The 19,919-nt window shown below is 41.6% G+C and overlaps 1 protein-coding gene across 4 annotated transcripts in view; it reads left to right on the top strand.

The window, feature by feature from the left end:
* The window catches only part of Crk (Crk proto-oncogene, adaptor protein), an 83,141-nt gene that overhangs the window by 27,789 nt on the left and 35,433 nt on the right, over positions 1–19,919 (top strand). For 2 of the 4 annotated variants that reach the window (XR_015314853.1, XM_086972364.1), the window contains exon 1: positions 10,424–10,476. The exons of the other annotated variants lie outside the window; for them this stretch is intronic. Coding sequence is in view for 1 of the 2 variants with exons in the window: in XM_086972364.1 (XP_086828490.1) it covers positions 10,439–10,476 (38 nt within the window). In the remaining variant the exon portion in view is untranslated. Of the gene's footprint in view, positions 1–10,423; positions 10,477–19,919 lie in introns of those variants that run through there. 4 annotated transcript variants of the gene reach the window in all.

Genomic DNA, 19,919 nt, shown 5'->3' with positions numbered 1-19,919 from the left:
GAATTCCATTAACGAAAGACGTTCGATTGAGGCCAGATGTTCTCTTCGGGCTTCGTTCTGCCATCGGTGCTGCTACTCCGTTGCTAAGGTAGAATCCGCTCGAATTGTAAGGATGACATAGATAGATCTACCCATCTAGATTTATACATATTCGTTTTAGGCTGCGCCGGTTCTCTAACGATCTGTCTTACTACACGTGACTCTCCATCGCATGAGCAGCAATACGATCCAATCCGTCTTTGTGGGCAGTGCAAGGAACAGTCAATGATTTTCTCAATGCTATCAGATTAATGTTGCGGGGCATAAAACTGGCCGATAATCTTCTAGCTTACGGTTAGCTAAAAAGAAAGATAACCACCGGCGCCTGTGTCTATCTACATTCTACTTTTTGACGTTTGTGAGTAAAAGAATATGGCCGTATAGTTCGGCAGATAAGGCCATCTTCCTGCCACATGATATGTGACTTTGTCCAGAACTATCAAACGGATACTGGGTATTGACCCAGAAGGTGGCACAGAAAAAGGGCGTAGTAGACTTTCGTTTGGCGGCGGTAACCTATCTAACTCGAAAGAAAGCTAAGCAGAAGAGCGGGGAGACAATGTTTCGTTCTTCGAAAGATTGATTCGTTTATCTAAGGTTTCTGCTCACCTCTTGTCAGGCAATGGCAATTGTTTGTTTGTGTGCAGAAGGTTTTACGTAATCTGTGAATTTTTTCCTATTTAATCTGTAACAAGGTCGTACTTTACAGAAACAGCGAAGAGCATTTTTATGCTTGTCTTGCTACACAATAGCCGTGATAGTGACGTAGGGAACTCCTCCTAACTGAGGTAATTTCAGCTAATTCCTCAATTAATATTATTTTACATGATACTTGTAATAACACATTTAATCATGTTTTTAGAATAGATGCCATATTTGCTATTGTAGTTGGTATTATCCATTGATTTCTCTGGTTTTAAGGACTGGCCCACCCAGGTCAATGCATAAGAACGAAGAAAAGCAAATAGATAGATACAGGTCGTATAATTTTGTGGAAGAAATCGGAAGCGTTAGAACTTTTATATATGAGGAAATAAATAATGAATGTAAGCGTACTTTGCCAAATAACTGCCTTTTGGTAAATCGAAGTCCAAACGAAACACGGAAAACGTATTGTAAGTGTCGAGGCACAAGGCTGGGTAGGTGAACTCGATATGACCCCTTACTGGATTTTACTGAAGTGAAAATAAAGAATACAGGTTATTTTTTACGACGTTACTATTCACACAAGTTCCTGTATTTTGCCGTAATAAATTGCTCAGTATTAAAGCACGCTCACTACCCATACCTGTCGGAGGCTCTGATGATTCAATATGCGACGTAGTTGCAGCACCGTACCAAAAAAAAAAGACGATTCTACGAAAAAAACTACACACGCTTTATAGATTGCTACATTGTTTATTGTACTTCCGAACATATCTCGAAATTTCATATTGCCCCATGCTACTGTATTGTTGCAAGTATTCGTTGTCTTAACGAGTGATCCGACAGGCCACGGATAGGACTGACATGCCACGATACCAAGCAGGTACATTTTTCTTTTTACAGAAAATACTGTGCCGGACTAACGTATGCGATAGCGACATTCACTATTTCTACCTTATTATTGTTATTTTGCCAACTTCTGGTTAGTCAGCGTAATCAGGCAAGATCGGAACGTGACAATGACTGCTAATGCCGTAAGGGCCTATAGCAAACGGTTGAAAGCGGCGTGTCTGGCAAATTCTAAATGCTGGTGTGGTTTTGTACTGTAGTACGCGTTTGTATGCCTTCATCTGGCTATGTCGTCAGATCGTTTGCCCAGTTCGATATCAACAGTGGCCGTCGCGACGCGCTGTCGTGGCTGTGGTCTCACCTGCGGAACTCAGCCAGCAGAGTAAACCGTCCGAACGTGCTGCAGTCGTTTGAAGCTGCTGCTATCTAGTCTGTAGTGAGCGTCAGGTGCTGTACTTCACTGTGTCAACCACCTCATTGTCGCTTCAGCATTGAAGTTTTGGCCGGTCGCGGACGCTAACGATGCGTTTGCGGCAATACTCAGACAAGAGCGAATCTACGCTTATTAGATCTTCTGAGCGTTGCTGTAACATTGCTAAGCAGTGACAACAACACTTCTTATGTGGTAAATATATCAAATCTGTTTATGGGGGACCTGCGCGACGTGGCCGATACTAATGGCGACGGATCTAAGCAAGTAGTCTAAATGTTCCCTGTATAGATCATAATAGAAGCGCGGTTTGTTTAACGCTAGCATAGATGACGATGTGTTGATCGCATGACGAAATCTAGCAGGATCATTGTAAACCTATTATATTGCGTATTGCAGCTAAGTGAAATACGTAGAGTGATGGGTTCTGAAGGTGAAGAACTGTCGATGCACCTAATAGGTCATAACGGCACAGCCATAAAAATTCAGGCAGACGATACTACTCTATATTGACACAGTGACTTTTCGTTGCAGGCGAATCTGCAGGATGACGTGAAAAGGAGCGTGACCGATAAGCAAAAATATACCTATAGTTGTTTTGCTCGTTAATGGACACGGCATCCTAACTCGTGGCACCTATTTTGAGTAAATCCAAAGAAAACTTCACAAGGCTTTTTGATTACGAACTTAAAATGAACTGAGCAGTTCATTATAATGAAGTGTAATATCAAGTAGAACTAGTGAAGGGAGATTCATCACGAGATATATGTTGACATTCAAGAGGATTACGCGTTATAATTGGAACCGTTCGTATTGTGTATTGAGGTGCAGTGTAGCGCTCACAAACAATTGTTTTTAATTATTTGGCCAACTCCTTCCAGACGTTTAGGGAAACTACCTAACAATGTTTACGGCGTTTTTAGCACAACTACCTGAACAATTAGCCAATCACGTTAGACTTGTTTTGATTGGAAAATTTCCATGTTTACTGCAGCGTATTTCATGTACCAGCCTAGAATAAGCACTGCTTCCGGGTTACGTTTTACCGTCGCACAATTAGTAACAGAGGTCATGATTTAACTTAGCGAAGATGACATTTTAAGGTTAAGTTTCATTGGCTTTTTCGTCGGGTGTGCAAAGCCCTCTTTATAAGATTATCTAACCACGGTACGTAAATGACTCGATATTCCCAATCCCAAAGGCAAATCGTGACGAAATGTTCAAGACATGCAGCTGCACAGGTATAAGGCAAGGTTTAATTTTTCTTACGTAAACGGTCAAGAAAAAGCATAAGACATAAATTTGATCTGGATTTCAGTCAGAAAAATTAACTTCAGAGAAGTTCGTGACAGACAAGTCTAGTTTAGTTAGATGGAGACATGCTATTACTACTATTGCATTTGTGTTCGGTTTAGGAGGTAAGCTTAATTGGTGAATGTTTACTAAAAGATAACATAGAGATGCTCTGGGCAGATAAAGTTAGTTTCATGTGCTGTCAGGCACACTGTGCGAGGGCTAGTTGTATCTAACCGTCACCCTTAAATCTTTCGAGGTGCAGCATGCAAAATGAGGTTGAGAAGCAAGCCAGCCTAAGGTGCCATTCATTGGTTGATTTTCGCTAACTTGTTGCAAAGGGATCGCTAAAAGAATTGTTGCGGTCAGTAGCAGTCTGCGTTAGAATAGCTTCCTCCGGATGTAGTTCGGGCTGGGGGCAAGGTTGGTCCGTTCGCTTTGCCCCTGGGACGCCGTTGTCTTTTCTTTTTTGTGTTTTGTCGTTCTCGTATTTGGCCTGCACATAGTGCCGCTAACGAAGAGATCAGGCCAGTTAGGAACGCTGCTGGGGTATCATTTGACTACGCCGCTAGTATCCACCGATACGCTTTTCGAGTTGCTTCGCACGCAGAAGCAACACGTAGCTTCAGAACACAATGCCATTTTCCTCAATAGGCCAGCCCGGAAAGAGCAGTTGAAGCGGGTCCAGTGAAACGTTGAACTCAGAATTTCAACTGTTCGCTGGCTGTGATTGAGGCAAAGTTTGGGGAGGATGGGCTTTCGATGGTGAGTGTGGACAAGTGACCATCAGGAAGAGGAAATGTTCTGACGTTCTTTACGTCTAAGTAGATCGGCGCACGGGATCGGGAAGACAGCTTCTTGTTTTGGTTTGTGTAATCGAGTGAATTGTAGTCGTCAGTGTGTGGAAAGACATGTATTCTAGGCCAGATACCTCTCTACTCGGAGGAATGCTGCTAACGTATAAGCCACATAGGCGGAACAAACCAATCGTTATATTTCAGTAAAACACTAGCGACGGAGGCTTTAGGTTTTGACATAGTTTGAAGTTGTGTTGCACACGGCCCTCTTCAAGCAAAAAATCTTAGTCAATTCTTCAAACGCATTCAAAATTTTGTTTTTTACAAAACAGTTTTAAATTAAGAAAAACGCTATCGTTGAACTTTACTGATGTGCCATACACTTGATGCGCTCAAAAATATGCCCCGAAGGTGCTAGAGATTCTAGAGAAATATTTCCACGCGGTGTTTGGCTGGACAGTCATTGAAGAGGAAGAAATCAAGCATCTTTTAAATGAAACAACTCAATGTCGTAATTGCTATCAACGTATGAGAACGAAATTTAGGGTAACTCGTTGATGCCAATTATTAAATTTGGCTATAGCATTAAAATCGGAAACGATTTTTCTGCGGTTAATGACACATCTAAAAACAATCTATCTTATTGGGTAGCTTCGATTGGATGCCAATGTCTAATCAATACTCGTCTTCAAAGTGGGCGTCCACAAAGACACCTAACAGAAACCGCCAAAACGGCTATTTTTTGGAGGTTTATGGGTGTGGGTGTCTATCAGGGGAATTGGAAACTCTAGTACCGTCGATCTTTCATGAAGATTGCCCGATGCAGACGGTGTATTCCATTTTACAAGCAGAGACTGAAGTGGACAGTTTTTTCGCGGAAGCGTGAGTGGCGATTTTAAATCTATTATATATCGGTAGAGACTTTTCGCTTATATATTATCGGTATACACACGCTTCTCATAGGGCGATGCGCATATTTGGATAGATTGAACCCGCCAGTTTGTAACAATTTGAAGGTACTGGCGAAGTTGCGCTACCTATTTCAACAATTTGTTACATCTATCGGTTAGCGTGGTACAGCAGACAAGCGTGCTCGCTCTAGAACGGCCTAGACTTCTATACTACCTGTTACGCTGTGGTGGTCACGGCGCCGTGAATTCACGCGAGCAAATGTGTACAACGCTCCCACCAAAAGCGATACGCAAGCTTCCTAATCTAAAAAAAAAGCAGCGATTCTTAGTTGATACGTAATATAACGCTTTGCCGTGGCGTCGAAGTAGCTGTGGTCATTGGGACGGCTAGCTTTCTTCGTATCGAACTTCTGACGAATATTAGATTCTCATAAATGAGACCACAAATATTGGTACGACTATTCGGCCAGTTCGGTTCATTGTGCCGCTGTGCTGTCCAGCCAGCGTCCTTACGCTCTTGAGGATAGTCGGCAGGTCTAAAGGATACTTTTCCGCAGCTGGCTGAGTTCATTCTCGCCTTCCCTCTGTTTGTGTCCAGCCGACAGATACGACCCGACTTGATGCTCGTTCGATTCAGCGAGTCAACGTAGCAGAATTTTCCTGCTTTCTGCTAATGTGTGTCGTTCCTTCGCTTGTTCCAAGAACGGGTTTGAATATAGACAGAAGGGGGCTAAAGAGCGGAGTTGAAGTAAAAGGCAAACGATATGTTAGGCTTTTATGTAACGCTGAACAAGACCAAAACAGGACCCTCTGGGAAAAAGGAAAAACTATATCACTGCAGAACAGGTCGGTTAAACCTTTTGAGGATGCCTCGGTAGCTGCTCGTTAGGCGGTAGCGAACTTTTGAAAAAAACGAGAACCTCCATCTGAGCCCCTTTTCCGCGACTGGTGAGTTTTTACGTTTCGCTGGCCAGCTTACTATTGCAGAAAAATAAGACATAAGTGTAAAAGATGACGATGATAGGGGCTTGCTAGGAAAACTATAATACAGTATAGACTTAGTGTCCTATCAAGGCGGAGGGATATTTAATCTTTTGTTCTCGAAGTTTTCGTAGTTATAGGAAAATAAAGTGAAAAGGATATTTTTGTTAATAGCTAGTCGGATGTTCATGCTTATAGATAAACGACTCAGTCTAAGTAAACATCAAACAAATTTATGGTACAAGAAGACCAGAAAATGATAATTATCTCTGTTACATGACGGAGCCAATTTCAAGCGGAAGTTCAAAACCTTCAAATCGTCGGGGGAAGCCAGTCGTCTATTTACTCGCTAGGTGAGTGGTGGATCGAGTAAAAGAAAGCAATGCAAGTAAATCGCTTAGAGCAAAGTATGTTTACCTCATTTATTTATAGTATATTCTCCTAGGCATTATCCTACTGTTCCGTAAGTCCGTCCGAATTTCCCCAGATTTACATAAATCGGATCTTTAAACATCTCTAAAACAAAGTGTGTCGTCAATGTTGTGACGGTCTGAAATTCTGGATGACTGTGAATTCTTTACTGCGGTGTGCGATAGGTATTGGTAGTTTTCTACCATCAGTCTATATTTTCAAGTTTCGAGGTACGTCCACCCGAAAATTTCAAGGTGAAAGTTTTAAACCTCAATTCTCTTGACATTACAACTAGCCAGGCGCTTCCTTCGTCGTTTTGGAACAATCCCGTTTCAGTTTCGTTCGCTAATAGGATAGGATTACGTTTTTTCGAAGCATCGAGAGACAGGGCGGTAGATATATCCCTGGTCCATTATCTGCCGTGACAGGCTTTCGCTTGAAGTATAACAGTGGCCATACACTGCGAGATCGGACGCAGAGCCGCACAGAGCCGTTTACAAGGTGTGTGCTTTTATAGAAACGTCATACTGTCCAACGTTACGTCAAGCTGATGTAGCTCTCAAAGACATCTACCTTCTAGCTTTTGGTGGCTGCAGCTCGCTATCGGAGTAGCGTCACGCAACACGGGCGTCGCCATTTTCATTATATTATTTTCTATACGTTCATTATATGTTGCTGGTTCAGCAATAAAATTTGTAAGGAGGTGATGATAGAGAAGCAATATTACAGAACTTGTTTATCTACATCTGAATGGATGACGCCGAATTTTCCATCCAAAAAAATGCCCGAGCTGAACAAAAAATTCATTGTGAGCATTTTTCGCATTATTCAATATCTAGGGGACCTACAGTCGTGGGGGTATCTTATTGAGAATTGCAGAATACCCTAGGCAGGCAAATGCTTTTAAATTTTCAATATATCGCTTTACTATGTAACACACAATCAAAACAATAACTTCAAGCCGAAAGCCTAACGGTTCTGCTTTATTATAAAAGATCTGAATCGTTATTTATTGATTACCAATCAAATTTACATATGTTTGAAAACTATAGAAATTTTGTCTACAATATTTATCAAAGCATTTTCACGTGTTCTCTGATGTACCTGACCTTCTACAGGACATGGTGAAAGAGATTATCAAATAGCATTATCCAATACCGGGGGTATGCGTATGGGTAGGGGCAGTGAGCCGTGGAGAAAGATAACTTCTTCGGAGCCTAGCCTCGATACTGAAGAAGGCACGCTCGAATACTGATCATAAGGGTTGGAACCTTGCAGAACCTAAGATTATTCTATGATGACCTGATGGCTCATTCCGTAACAACGTCTGGCGCTAGCTAAACTAAAAGTTTCAAGTTGTACCTTCGGCACTGGATTACTGGATTACTTCGGCACTGGTTATTAAGGATTCCATAAAACGGCTGGCTTTCAGCACGCAACGAAGCATGTCTATGCCCGGATTTGAACCTAGACCATCGCGTGTTTCTAACATTAGCGGGAAAATATCATACTCATTAACCTATTATGGGAACGTATCGCGCTAACTGGGGCCGATTAATTGTAGAGAACTGACACAGGCAGAAAGACATAACGTTCTCTTGTTGTCCCGTAAATATAAAAAGTTTTCGTTAAATAATTTGAATCGACTCCTTTGGATGGCTTTCAGTTTGTTTGAACAATAGAACACTTCCTGGTATTGGCCTCAACGGAGTTACCTTGGTTCTTTTTTAAAGCCAGCAATAGTCACTTGTAATAGTGTGGTACGTTTCTCTTTTTAGTCAATCGGTTGTTTGTCCTTGAAATGTGGCACAGAGCAGTTACGGGAATTGTCCACCAGAAAAATAAGGCTCAGTACCGCTGTCTGAACAGGCTTACCTTTAGAGAAGGCTTCTGGCATGGACGAGCGGTCCTTTCTGGTGGTGGTCTTGTCTTTCTTGATCGAAAATGGTTGAAATCCCATTGAATGTTGGAAAAGGGTGTTAAGGCCAAGAGTCTTATTGAACGGGTCATCCACATAATCCCGACAATGAAACCCCTCGCTCTACGTCTTCTTGCAGCGATCTCTAAAGCTCATTTTCCATGAGGATCGTAGAAATGAAGCCGGAACGTTACGGGGATTCGATTAAAAGCGTGTAATTATTAACGAGTGTTCTTCTAAAAAAAAAAGAGAAAAAGCTATTTTTTAGCTTTCGCAGTGGAATAGTCAGTCGGTCCAGCTGTGACTGGACATTCCTATCTGTCTTTTTACGCATAGAAAAAGAGACACGGTAACTAGATGACTCTTGCCGTGGGTAACGAGAATACCCCGCCTATTTAAGGATTCATTTGATACCTACTATATGAAGATGCCAAGGCCGCGGCCAGCTTCGGATATTAAGCGATGATAAAGACCACATTTGACAGCCAGTGTTCGTGCAGTATTTTCAATATTAGTACCATAAAATATGACTGGATACACATCTCAATAATTATGAATCTCGATGAATCTAATGAAATCTAGAATAAAACGGATCACCAGATCAGTAATTCATAATCCGTTTTCATGAAGAATTTCTAACTAGGTCTCTAACTTGACCTGTGGAAGACAATTTTCGTAGAAATATCTCTACTTATACTGAAACTTGATTTGTGTAAATTTATGCAAGATTCGATCACGAAGTCATTTAAGCTTACCCAAGCCTGTGCTAGAACATGCTCATCCTTCAGTGTGACATGCATGGCTTTTTTGCTCACCCGTTTATTCGGATGGACACAGGTGGTAACACATATACAAACATTTACCAAGTTGCAGCCGACGTAGGACAGCTTCTTTCTTACGTGCGTTTTCGTATATCGTAACCTTGAAAATTCCTTCTTGTTACTTCACTTTCATTTTTTTTGCGTTATTTTTCTCTACTGCTACCAGCAGCCTGTTTTTGTATTTCCTTTCATATGTTATTCTGACTCGCTCCGGGTAAGGGAAATGTGTTAAATAGTGCGTAAGCTACAGCAAGAGAAGGTATCTGCCTGCTTACCTACCTACATATCCGTCTGCCACCGCTTATCTCGTCAGCGTATGGCCCGAATCTATTATTTGATGTCAACTGCTTAGGGAGATTTCCTCAGGGAACCCCTTCGCATCGATTCTTTTCGAGGTAAGAAGACTTGTAAGACATCTCGATCTGAAAGCTGACAGCGTTTATCCAAATTATCTGACTCTGATCGAACTAGGACGTATTCATGAAATCGTTAACGACGAATTTTATTGGGTGTCTGTAGTTAATGTTGGCGATTTGGCTGACCTAAATGTCGTTGAACGGGGAATGCGAACGTACTCGATGAATCCCTGTGAATCTTCTTCTTCCGCTGTTCTCCGACAGTGCTATTCGCCGTAGTAAGCGTTCGGCTTGGTTTCTGTCTTCTTGTTTCTATGGCAGCTATGAACGACCGCATATATCTATTTATAGCTCTAGGGTGTACATCGCATTTTACGACATAGTCCATCGAACATCGTCCATTCTTAGTGGAAGCGAGAGACTGTATTCACGGATCGGCCTTGAGTGAGTGAAGTTGGCTTCAGTCGATGGCGGCCTTGGTCTACCAAAATGAGTTCGTCGATGTGCGCGACAGTCCCGCTGTAGATAAAGGTTGGCTATGGGTTGAGTATAATGGTAACGACCCCGCCTATTTCGATATCGGCAACATCAATATTACGACACGGGATCTAGACATTCTGGCTTGGACCGGACTGGCCGATATAACAGGGTACCAACTAGGACCTGTGGGAAAGACAACACCAAAAAATTGCGCTCATAGATGCACCTAAAGCTTCTACGCGGAAAAAGCGAAATCATTTAAAACTCAGGGGGTACAGTTGGTACCGATGAAACGACTCTTTAGCCGACTGATCTGGTGAAAAGGTACGAGGAGATCGAAGAGAATCACTCCAATTATACAATTCAATATGGAAGAGAGAATCGAAGAGGGCCCCTGTGTTCAAGGCTACGGTCGAAAGCTGAAATAAGTAAGACTTAGGAATCGATTGGCGGGAAGAGGCAGCAGAAGAACAGGGAAGACCGACGCTTCAAAGCACGGTTCCGCAAATGGGGCAGGATAAGAGATCAGAAATCGGTCTAGAAAGGTAGGTGTTTACAATTTGGCAGTGTCTGTTTGACTTTCCATCCGGAAATCACCTACTTTATTATGCTCCTGTGAGGTTTGCTAAAAACAAAAGTAATAGTTCGGAAAAGGTACGCTTGTCGGAGAGACTACCGCTTTGAGAATTGATAGTTGTATGTATAACCTGGGAAATTTAGCTGAGACGTGTAGGGGGGAATGAGGCTCGGCTAAGAGAAGAAACAGCCAATGATATGGCGGTGATTAGTGGCCAAATTCCCTTTAATTCCTACCGATCACTAATAGTCAACCATTGGGACAAACAACTAAGATAGATAGCGGCGGTAAGATTCCGACCCGGACACACAAGGTGCGAAAACGAAATTGTAATGAGCTATGCGTGCGAGCCTATGGCCTATCTTTTACGCGCAAACTGATTCGGGTGTTGTAATGATGAGACCGCGATCGTACGATCACTTTCTAATTGATGCAGGGATAGTTTGTTAGCTGGTTCGTTCATTCGCGCTTGTAGGAACCATTCAATGTAATGTTATTTGTTTCGAGCGCAAGGATTTTAAGACCTTGTATGCAATATCACAACAGTAGCATCATTATCAATATTCGGAAGGAAAATCGTTGATGCCGCCAGATGGCAATAGATCCACAACATTCAAGGTCCTATGTATATGCAGTAAAACGAAATGTACAAGTCGCGACTTGCGTACAGGCGTGTGATACCTAATGCACAAAACAGGAAAGCGTTCTCGTCTTACCCCCAAAATATTCGGCCCGCCGTAAACGTGGGCAGAGTTCCAACTGTTGCGCAGAGGTGATTCGTAGGCAGATTTGCCAGTTAATTGTGTTTTTGGCAAACTTTGACATTTTTTTGTCACCGTAATTAAAAGTTTGATTTAGGTATTCCATTATTATACAGTGATTCGAGCAATATCATATTGTGTTGTGGATTAAATGAAGACGAATCTTATCAACAGGGGGCCGAGTGAACGGATGGTGGTACAGTAACGGAACGGCCACTGTATTTAGAATGTATGTTGATTTTACGTTGGCTGTGCACCTTTTGTTCCTTTGATAAGGTACATTGAAGGCCAATCGCATTTGTCGAGTGCCGGGACAGAAAAGGGCATTGGGATCAAAGTTTGATTGCAATGAAACGGGAAGTAGTTGTGTAACGCGTCCTTTAGAGCCTTAGGCGCACATCCATGACAAAGCGTATTGCTAATTGTTTCTTCAAAATGGTACTGTGGTGCTTATCGCTTTGTAGATACTTGCTTATTGTTCACCTACGAATTATGGTATCTGATCCAAAGTGTAGCGTAAACGGATATGCAAGATTCGAATAGGACATGTCCATATTCGAGCCGCAGTATTTCGAATCGAGTGTTAGTCGAACAGGTAGGGAAACAAAATGTCATACGATTGAAGAACGTTTCGACCGTTGATTCTTTTCCGGAATTCATGGATCAAATGGGCTAGAAAAAACGTAATGTCTCGTACAACCATTCGCGCTGCCTCGGTATTGGTTAATGGTTGCTCTGTGACCTGTGCCTAATCCGCTGCATTCGCCAAATTTTAGGAAGGTTATTTTTCACACTCTCGTAGAAGAACTTTGAAGTTCCTTTTGTTTAACGGTTTTTGTTACACTTAAGTTTACTTTGCTAACTATGAATCTGTCAATCCGTTTTTGTTACTGAGAATTGTGACACAAATCATATAACCGATACAACTAGAACAACCAATAATGCGGAGGCTTATGCAAGTTTCGCTCGTCTTTATCGGGTTCGCTGGCTAGAACCTCGGTCAAACTTGGTCTCTAGCTAGAAGAAGTGAATCGCAGAAGTTGGAAGGTTGCACTATGTATTTGCGGTCGCCGAATGTACTTGCGAACAGATTGTCTTAATTAATGGTGCAATAGGAAGTTTTGCTATATGAATGGGTATTGAACTTCGTGTTAAACCCGACGCAGACTTTTCTTACTTCAATAATCAGTGTTCGTATTTTTGGTAGATCACGATTTAGCCTTTTTGTGCTCGTTCCGGGTCGAAGGTCAAAAGCAACACGGCGCTCGTGTCCAGTAGCACTCTAGCTGGCTTGTTTTAATTTGATACCATTGGAAACACAGCATTTGTCACCAGAGATTTCCGTACGGCAGCAGGGGAAATACATTGGGGGTAAAAGGTTTCGGAAAAGAACGAACGAAGGCTGTATGCTTGTAGGTTAGGCTTCAACCGAGAACGCCATGGGAAGCGTTGCCAATAGGTTCGACGATGTGGCTGGCCCTTCCTTCCGCATGAGCGGAAGTCGTGTCTCTAAGGGCTTCGTACGGTGTAGGAGCGCTGTATAGGTTTTTGAATTCCAAACTAGACATCTCCTTGCTTCTATTTCGGAGAAATAAATAAAGGGGCCAAGCGACGAACTGGCAGGATGATGTGGGCGGATTGAATATTTTGAATCATTGTAACGGCAGTGGGCCGGCCCGATACCCTCTTTTGCTGCGTGTATCGCTGTCACTGATTATATTGCTAATTGTGTGTTTTGATCACGTTGCAACATTGATAAATCTTCGGTAAATGGTTACACTTCTTGGCGGTGTCTGCCGCCAAGGAATTATCAAACACGGAGCTCACAATCGTAATTGAAATCATGATACGCACCTTTGACTGTTTTGCAATAAAGATCAGTGATGACTTTTTTTGATAGGCCAAAGATTTTGCAAGTATTTTTTCCTATAAATAAAAAAAACCGACTTTCGTCTTTAATGTGCACCAGAAATCTTACCTGCATTCATTGCCACTGCCCTACAGGACCGTGGGTCAATGTGTCCTGTAGAAGCTTTGAACTGATCGTCGCGCTTCACTACCGTCCTTTGCCGGGCGCAACAACTTTTGTTTCGGTGTCAGACGAATGAGTGCATAACGCCATAAAGTACAACGGACAGAGTGAGCGAAACCGTTATTGCAGGTGAGAAACTGATCATGGGCAGGTGTACGGTCGATGTGTGCATCGCTGTTGTAATCAATCCGCTATGCATGATCATGCACCCCCCTTTATGCTGACAGCGTTACCCATAAGAGAACTATAGCCCGAGGCATACGATTTTTTTTGTCTCGGCAAAATGTTGTCAGCCGAAACATCAGGAGCAATAGCAACGAACGCAATCCTGTTAGGTGTCCCGCGTAGCGGATGCCTGGGGATGGTCGTACATATGTTTCTTTTTAGCCTGTTTTTTCGTTTTTGCCATTATTACAATGACTTGGATAGAGAGAAGAGTCGTGTGTCGTCGTTGTTGAAACTGCAGTGTACACGCTAGGCAAAAATGGCATGTATATTCATGGCATATGTACACAGTGGATCTCGTTTCAATACCGACAATGAGTGCTAACAAGAATACCTGAGAAAATTCTACGCTACTTTTTGCTCATGTTATTAAGACGTTATATATATATATATATGAGGGTTATAAGAGTTATAGAGACAACTCGCATATACATATATAATTAAGTTTACAAGGTTATATAAAGAACGAATAGCGGTTGTCTATGTGTTTTCTGCAAAATTAAAAAAAATTGCCCAAAAGTAATAACGCATTACATTTTTTATTTATGACAGTACTAAGTGTCAGACGATATTTCCAGTTGATTCCAAACGAATGTAATGTACATACAGCTCGCACGAAGAAAAGTCTTGTATTGGATCCTTTAGTGATTATAGTCCGTAAATCGGAATTGTAAATGGGAACACTAAACTTTTTCGTACTTATTCGGAAAAAATCGGATACTCTACGAAAGATCATGAATTAGCCGCTTTCATTTGCCGTATGGACTGAAATTTCAAAGGTCACTGTTCCGCCTGTCTATGACACCAGGCCGCACGTAGGGCAGGAACTTCATAGCTTGTTTGACTCCTTTGCCCTCACCATTCACTTGACAGTTCACGATTGGTTAAAAATAATTTGGCCTGCCATAGCGGACCTGCCATAGCGTGTTCTACGGTGAAATGCATTTCATAAGCGAAGGGCATGCACGCTGTGCGTCGGAAGAGCCTTGAAGCTAATAGCCCCGTAGTTGACAGTATAACAAAGAGATTGGTCCTACACCGCCTCGCCCTTGATCGACAAGAAGGCCACGCTGATCAAAATCCCATTTAAAGTAATTTAGTGTATTGGATCTGCCATTTCTCTTCTTGTTCCTTGTCGAATCAGGCTGACGATGTGTCGTAATGTGGATGCCACTCTTGCAGATAGAATACGCGATGTTTTTCTAGGATTAGAAATGGTAATATCTAGTCTCAGCAGCAATAGAGACATTACCACATTTTAACAACCTTTATCTGTGCAGTAGAAGGTAAAGTAATTAGCAGAGAGTTGAATAATAATGAAACGTTTGTATATCTGTATTAATGAGGAGTGATTTATTTGAATTAATTGTTTACTTTTAAGGCTATTTATGACCATATATTGCGAAAGGCGCTCTATATTATATACAATTACGATTCGCTAAGGCACCAAGCAACACAGTGACGTTATAGTCCTTAAAAAATGTATAGGTTAGCAAGCTTTAGATTGGACTCGAAATAAGTTGTTTTTGCCGTCGTGATGACTCAAAAATTCAGACCGTCACTGGCTGGCGAAATGGTTGACTCATCCTCCAGTTCTGGCACTGCACCGAGTTGTTCCACATACGTTTAACGGAAAATCCGTACGTCAAGTGTGTGACGTTGCAACGTTTTTTTTTTCGGGTAATTGGAAATATAGCAATTGTTATCCTATCTGGAGGCGTCGAGACACACAATGAAACCATGCTATAACCATTATGCTTACATTATTGTATACTGAACACAGAATATTAAACAGGTGAAGCATTGTGATCTAAACATGAACTCAATGACATTTTTTAATAATATTCTTTGATTGGGTCCCTTCAATGGGCCCATGATCGATTTAATACTATGTTTACAGAATGAACAAGTGAAGTTCTTCTACGAGGACAGCGGGTCCTTACTTTCATCATGGTCACTTCTGATGAATGTCGTACCTTAAGCGATCGCTTAAATGGTAGGCGAGTCCATTATGTTGGGCAATTATTTCGATTCTATTTCTAACTAACTTTTTTCTATCATTCTACTGTCATATTTAGAATTAGAACCGAGCGAATGTGGACATTGCTTTGTGCCCCACCCCGGGCAAAACTCGATATCTAGGAAAAAGCTGCAACCTTTTCTACTTTACGTGATAAATCTGTGTCCAATAAAGGCTCCAATATATAAGGCATTTAACAATGAAAGGTACCATGGAAACGGTCGTAGGAGCATGAGATTTCTCGCTTTTGTTATGTTCTCGCCTATCAGAGTGACGTTTTTGATCCCTTGAAGTGGCACTGAGTGCCGTCGGTTTTTGAGTGACTTCGGAAATTAACGAAAGGAGAAACACAGAAACGATCAAAGTGAAGGGCTTTGCCTCTTATGTGTAGAACGTGCAACGTACCTACGTTTTCGAAATAACGCGAAAGCAAACTCTGTAAACATTGTTAGCAAAGTATTTAATATGACTCGACGCAAGGTTTGGGAAGGACATACTGGCTGAGTGGCGAATTGCAGTGCGGGGTAATAGGGAATGATTGTACCGGGAAGTTTAGCAGGAGACAGAAAGTGGTTTCAGGGAGTACAGACTAAGACAGATTGCTTTTCCTTTCTAGAAGTGGTACTTCCTCGCAAAGAAATGATAGTTTTAGAGAAAATGGGAAAGACTCACTAGTGGCCGAAAGCGATTTGTGAGGCAGGCCTGGTGCTCTAGGCATTGATCTCTTACGGATAAAATCACAAAAAGTGTAAATCAAAAGACAAACAGAAGGGTCGAGGTGAAACGAAGGAAAAGAACACAGGATATACATAACGTAACATATAATAAGAATAAGGAGAACTGGACAGTTTTTGGCGATCCGCCAATTTGACATATGTATACGAAGTAGAAAATCGAATAAAAAAATGGTGCATAAACATTGCTCCCAGTTTATCCCAAACACTAATAGGACGTCCGGTAATCAACTGGGATACAATTTGCCCGGTTTCTTATCGTAGTGGGTCTGTATTGGTCCGCTACTTTTGGTGTCAGAAAAATTCCGATTCATTCTGCAACAGAGCTATAATGGGAGCGAGAAGTTTGTCTTTGGAATACGAGCCGTGATTAACTCAAATGTGTTCGATTTCTAATTTGAAATCGGCAGCCCGCGTTATCGCTAGTCCCGACGCGACCGTCAAAGAATTCGAAAAAAAGGAATCCGTAAGAAGGATTTCGTGGACAAAATAAGAAAATGTATCAAAATGGAGTGAAAAGTGAAAGTTTAGCGGACTTTTTGTGGTGGAACTAACGGAAGTTCCGAAATTTAGGTCCGCTTGATCTTTCATATTTGGCGCGCTTAAGCGAGACGTCAATTAGCGTATACGTGTTAAAACCGAGTTTCTCACGGTTACTTACGAAGCTGGTCGCGGATTTGTGGAATAGAGTATTGAAAACAACCTTAGAGTATTCTAAGCGCCGAATCGTAGCCGTACTCGTAGTAAGTGGAGATGAAATCGAATTAACGTTTCGTAATGTATAAGCCTTGGCTTATAAGAATAATTTTAATTAACAGAACAGTAAATGTTTAGGTTAATTGGGTAAGCACTAGATTTATTTAAACAATGTTGTGCAAATTACCGTTTGTATATGTTGACTTTTCCAAGTGTGCCTATACAGGATTTAGGCGCTTATGCGAGATCTAACGACCCTTGCGCTATGGCCTATGAATACATATTGAAGGAGGAACTCTCTTGGGAATGAAATGCTTTTTTCTATCGTGCCTGGGAAAAAAAAAGCTCGTTTTGCCCAGAGCGAACTTTGTTCAGTAAGTAAACATGAGTAATAACAAAATAGGTGACATTAAACATATTCAATAGGAATTATGAATACTTTTCTAATGAAGCCGATTACGACACAACAAACAGTCATCTATCTTATTAGCTGCAACGAAACTAGATGTTCTCGTCACTTCCATACCTACATGGGCACTGATCGGGCACTATTTATCCTATTGTATAGGACTTATGCAATTCAAAATCCTATACAATAGGACGATGATCTTGCCACAACGGAACGTAGGGTTAAACTAGTTATCGTTGATTTAGAAAAAAATAGACATGCACGGAATACAAAAACAGGATACAAGTATTGCAGCAAGTGAATAACCGCTTTGGCCGGTACCAGCTACTCAGCTTGAGTAATGTTTTTTCATCTCTACGAAGAAAAATTTAACAAAAAGATTCTACTTTTTTTTCCCCCCTATATATAGGTACGCAGCGACTGACAGGCCATGGTACCCCATAAATATGCATTAAATAAATAAATAATAGATAAATTGCTACTGCACCAAATATAACTAAAAAAAAAAAATTGTTAGATTTTTTTTATGCACAGTGCGTATTGCAATATTAATGCTAGAACATCTACTACACTACGTTGTTTCCTTCCAACCGCAATGCACCCTTAAATCACAAATTTGATGCGCGTAGCTTGAAGCCCTGACGACGACGCAAGAGCTCGCCCAACAAAACAAACAAAGCAATACAGAAGCCTCATAGACTCACATGATAAAAGTATATACAAGTTTCAGCCTGCTGCGGCTCTCATGTTATAGTGGTATCGTGTGCTACATCTTCATGATTTATATTTATGGATGCGTGCTTTCGTTGCCTACTAGCCAGACTATTCTAAATATTACCTACTTTTTAAAATGCACGTAGGTAGTATCCTAGCTCGCCACTCTCATTATGTACGATAGCTCTATTGCCACATTCTATATGCACGTGGTACTGATGAATAAATGAACCTTTGCTTGGTTTTTGTTTCCTTCTATTGACCGCCTTCTATCAAAGGATAAGGTCTAGTCTCTCCTACTTTCCGTCATCCTGACTCTTGACTATCCATAGGTTCGGCAGTGCTGTTTTTGTTCTTCTTGATAGCTTAGGTGGTAGCCATTGAATGCTAATTTATCGAATGTATTTCGCTGTCCGCTTTATACGCCCTGAAAAAAGCGGCAAAAACAAACTATGAAAAATCGTTAGCTGTAAATGGTCATAGTCTATTAATTTTCGCTTTCCCTGCTGTCGTCGTCAGCCTTTGTCGTGACGGGTTTGTTTCCAAGTTCAGTAATGGCGAGCTCACTATACCGTGGAGCTAATACGAGCGTGTTTGTAGTCCTTCATATTTATGTGCAGATAAAAACATTGTGAAATAGGTACGACATCAACAGTTTTTGCTGTCTGCAGTATAGCAAAGAGATCGACCGACAAACCTAAAATTTTCATGAAGACCTAAAAATATCATTGCACTTCTAAGCAAGTCTCTTTGCCACCACGTCTCGTATAAAGTACTACAAGTTAACATACGTGATGTCAACTTATAATAATAGTTTGGGTAGATTAAATATGTCTCCGTAATCCTTGTGTTTGATATAGGAAACAGTTGCAATCACGTAAATCCCAGGTCTACAAATGAAACGTAAAGTTGTCCTTTTCGTTACAGAGATACGTCACCGGGTTTTCTTTGAGACCCAGGCATGGGTGGAAAAAGCGAAAAAAAAAAAAATAGAATTAAGAAAAAAAGGAAATACTAATGGAAATTACAAAAAGTATTTGCCTTTCTCGTTGAGCCCACGCGAATCTTTTGCTGTTATCAATGTCGACCGTAGGGTTAGGTGAGGGGGGAGGTGACTCCGCGTTAATTTGACTCACGTCAGAGATGTGGCCTGAAAAAGTGTCGCCCTCTCATCGAACATTTGCCTTGGTAACGTTCTTACATATACATCGTGCTAAAGAGAAAAAGTACACGCAATAGGGGCCTAGGATGTAGTTGTGACTCTTTTGTCTCTTGTTAAGTCCATTGTGCGTTCTAATAATGAGCACTCTTCTGTGGAATAGATAACTGGGCCCACAAGTTCTGCCCAAAAGACAGTGGTATCGTGACGCCTGGAAGCAGACAAAGCCATAGGGTTGGCCGTTAACGCTGGTCGATATCTTCCTACGTATCATAAGCAGACAAACTGCAGACTACGTGCACCTCAAAAATATGTAACCTAAACGGTCCAGCGTCATCATTATTTGCATGATCACACGATAAATACAATACATATTGAATGCTTTTGCTATGGCCTACCACCATGGCTTGCGTGCTGGAACTTCTATTATTGCGCTCGGTGTTAGAGCGCGCTTTTTATGCACGAAGTTATTATTAACAACTGTTGACAAGAAACACTGAACCCACATTACTGTCCAGCTTTGGCTTTATTCTCAGTTCTACCTCCTCGCCACCATCTGACCTTTCATGTCCTTCGTTAGTTGCGACCACTAACTGGGTCGTAGAGTCAGACTTTCAGACCACCGTCGACGCCGCATTCACGACGCAAGCGGAATGGTAAC

Source organism: Varroa jacobsoni, unplaced genomic scaffold, assembly GCF_002532875.2.
Source record: "Varroa jacobsoni isolate VJ856 unplaced genomic scaffold, vjacob_1.0 scaffold_1445, whole genome shotgun sequence".
In the NCBI taxonomy this organism is placed as follows: Eukaryota; Metazoa; Arthropoda; class Arachnida; order Mesostigmata; family Varroidae; genus Varroa; species Varroa jacobsoni.
The sequence above is the reverse complement of the archived record's forward strand: the minus strand, read 5'-3'. Positions and strand labels throughout refer to the sequence as shown.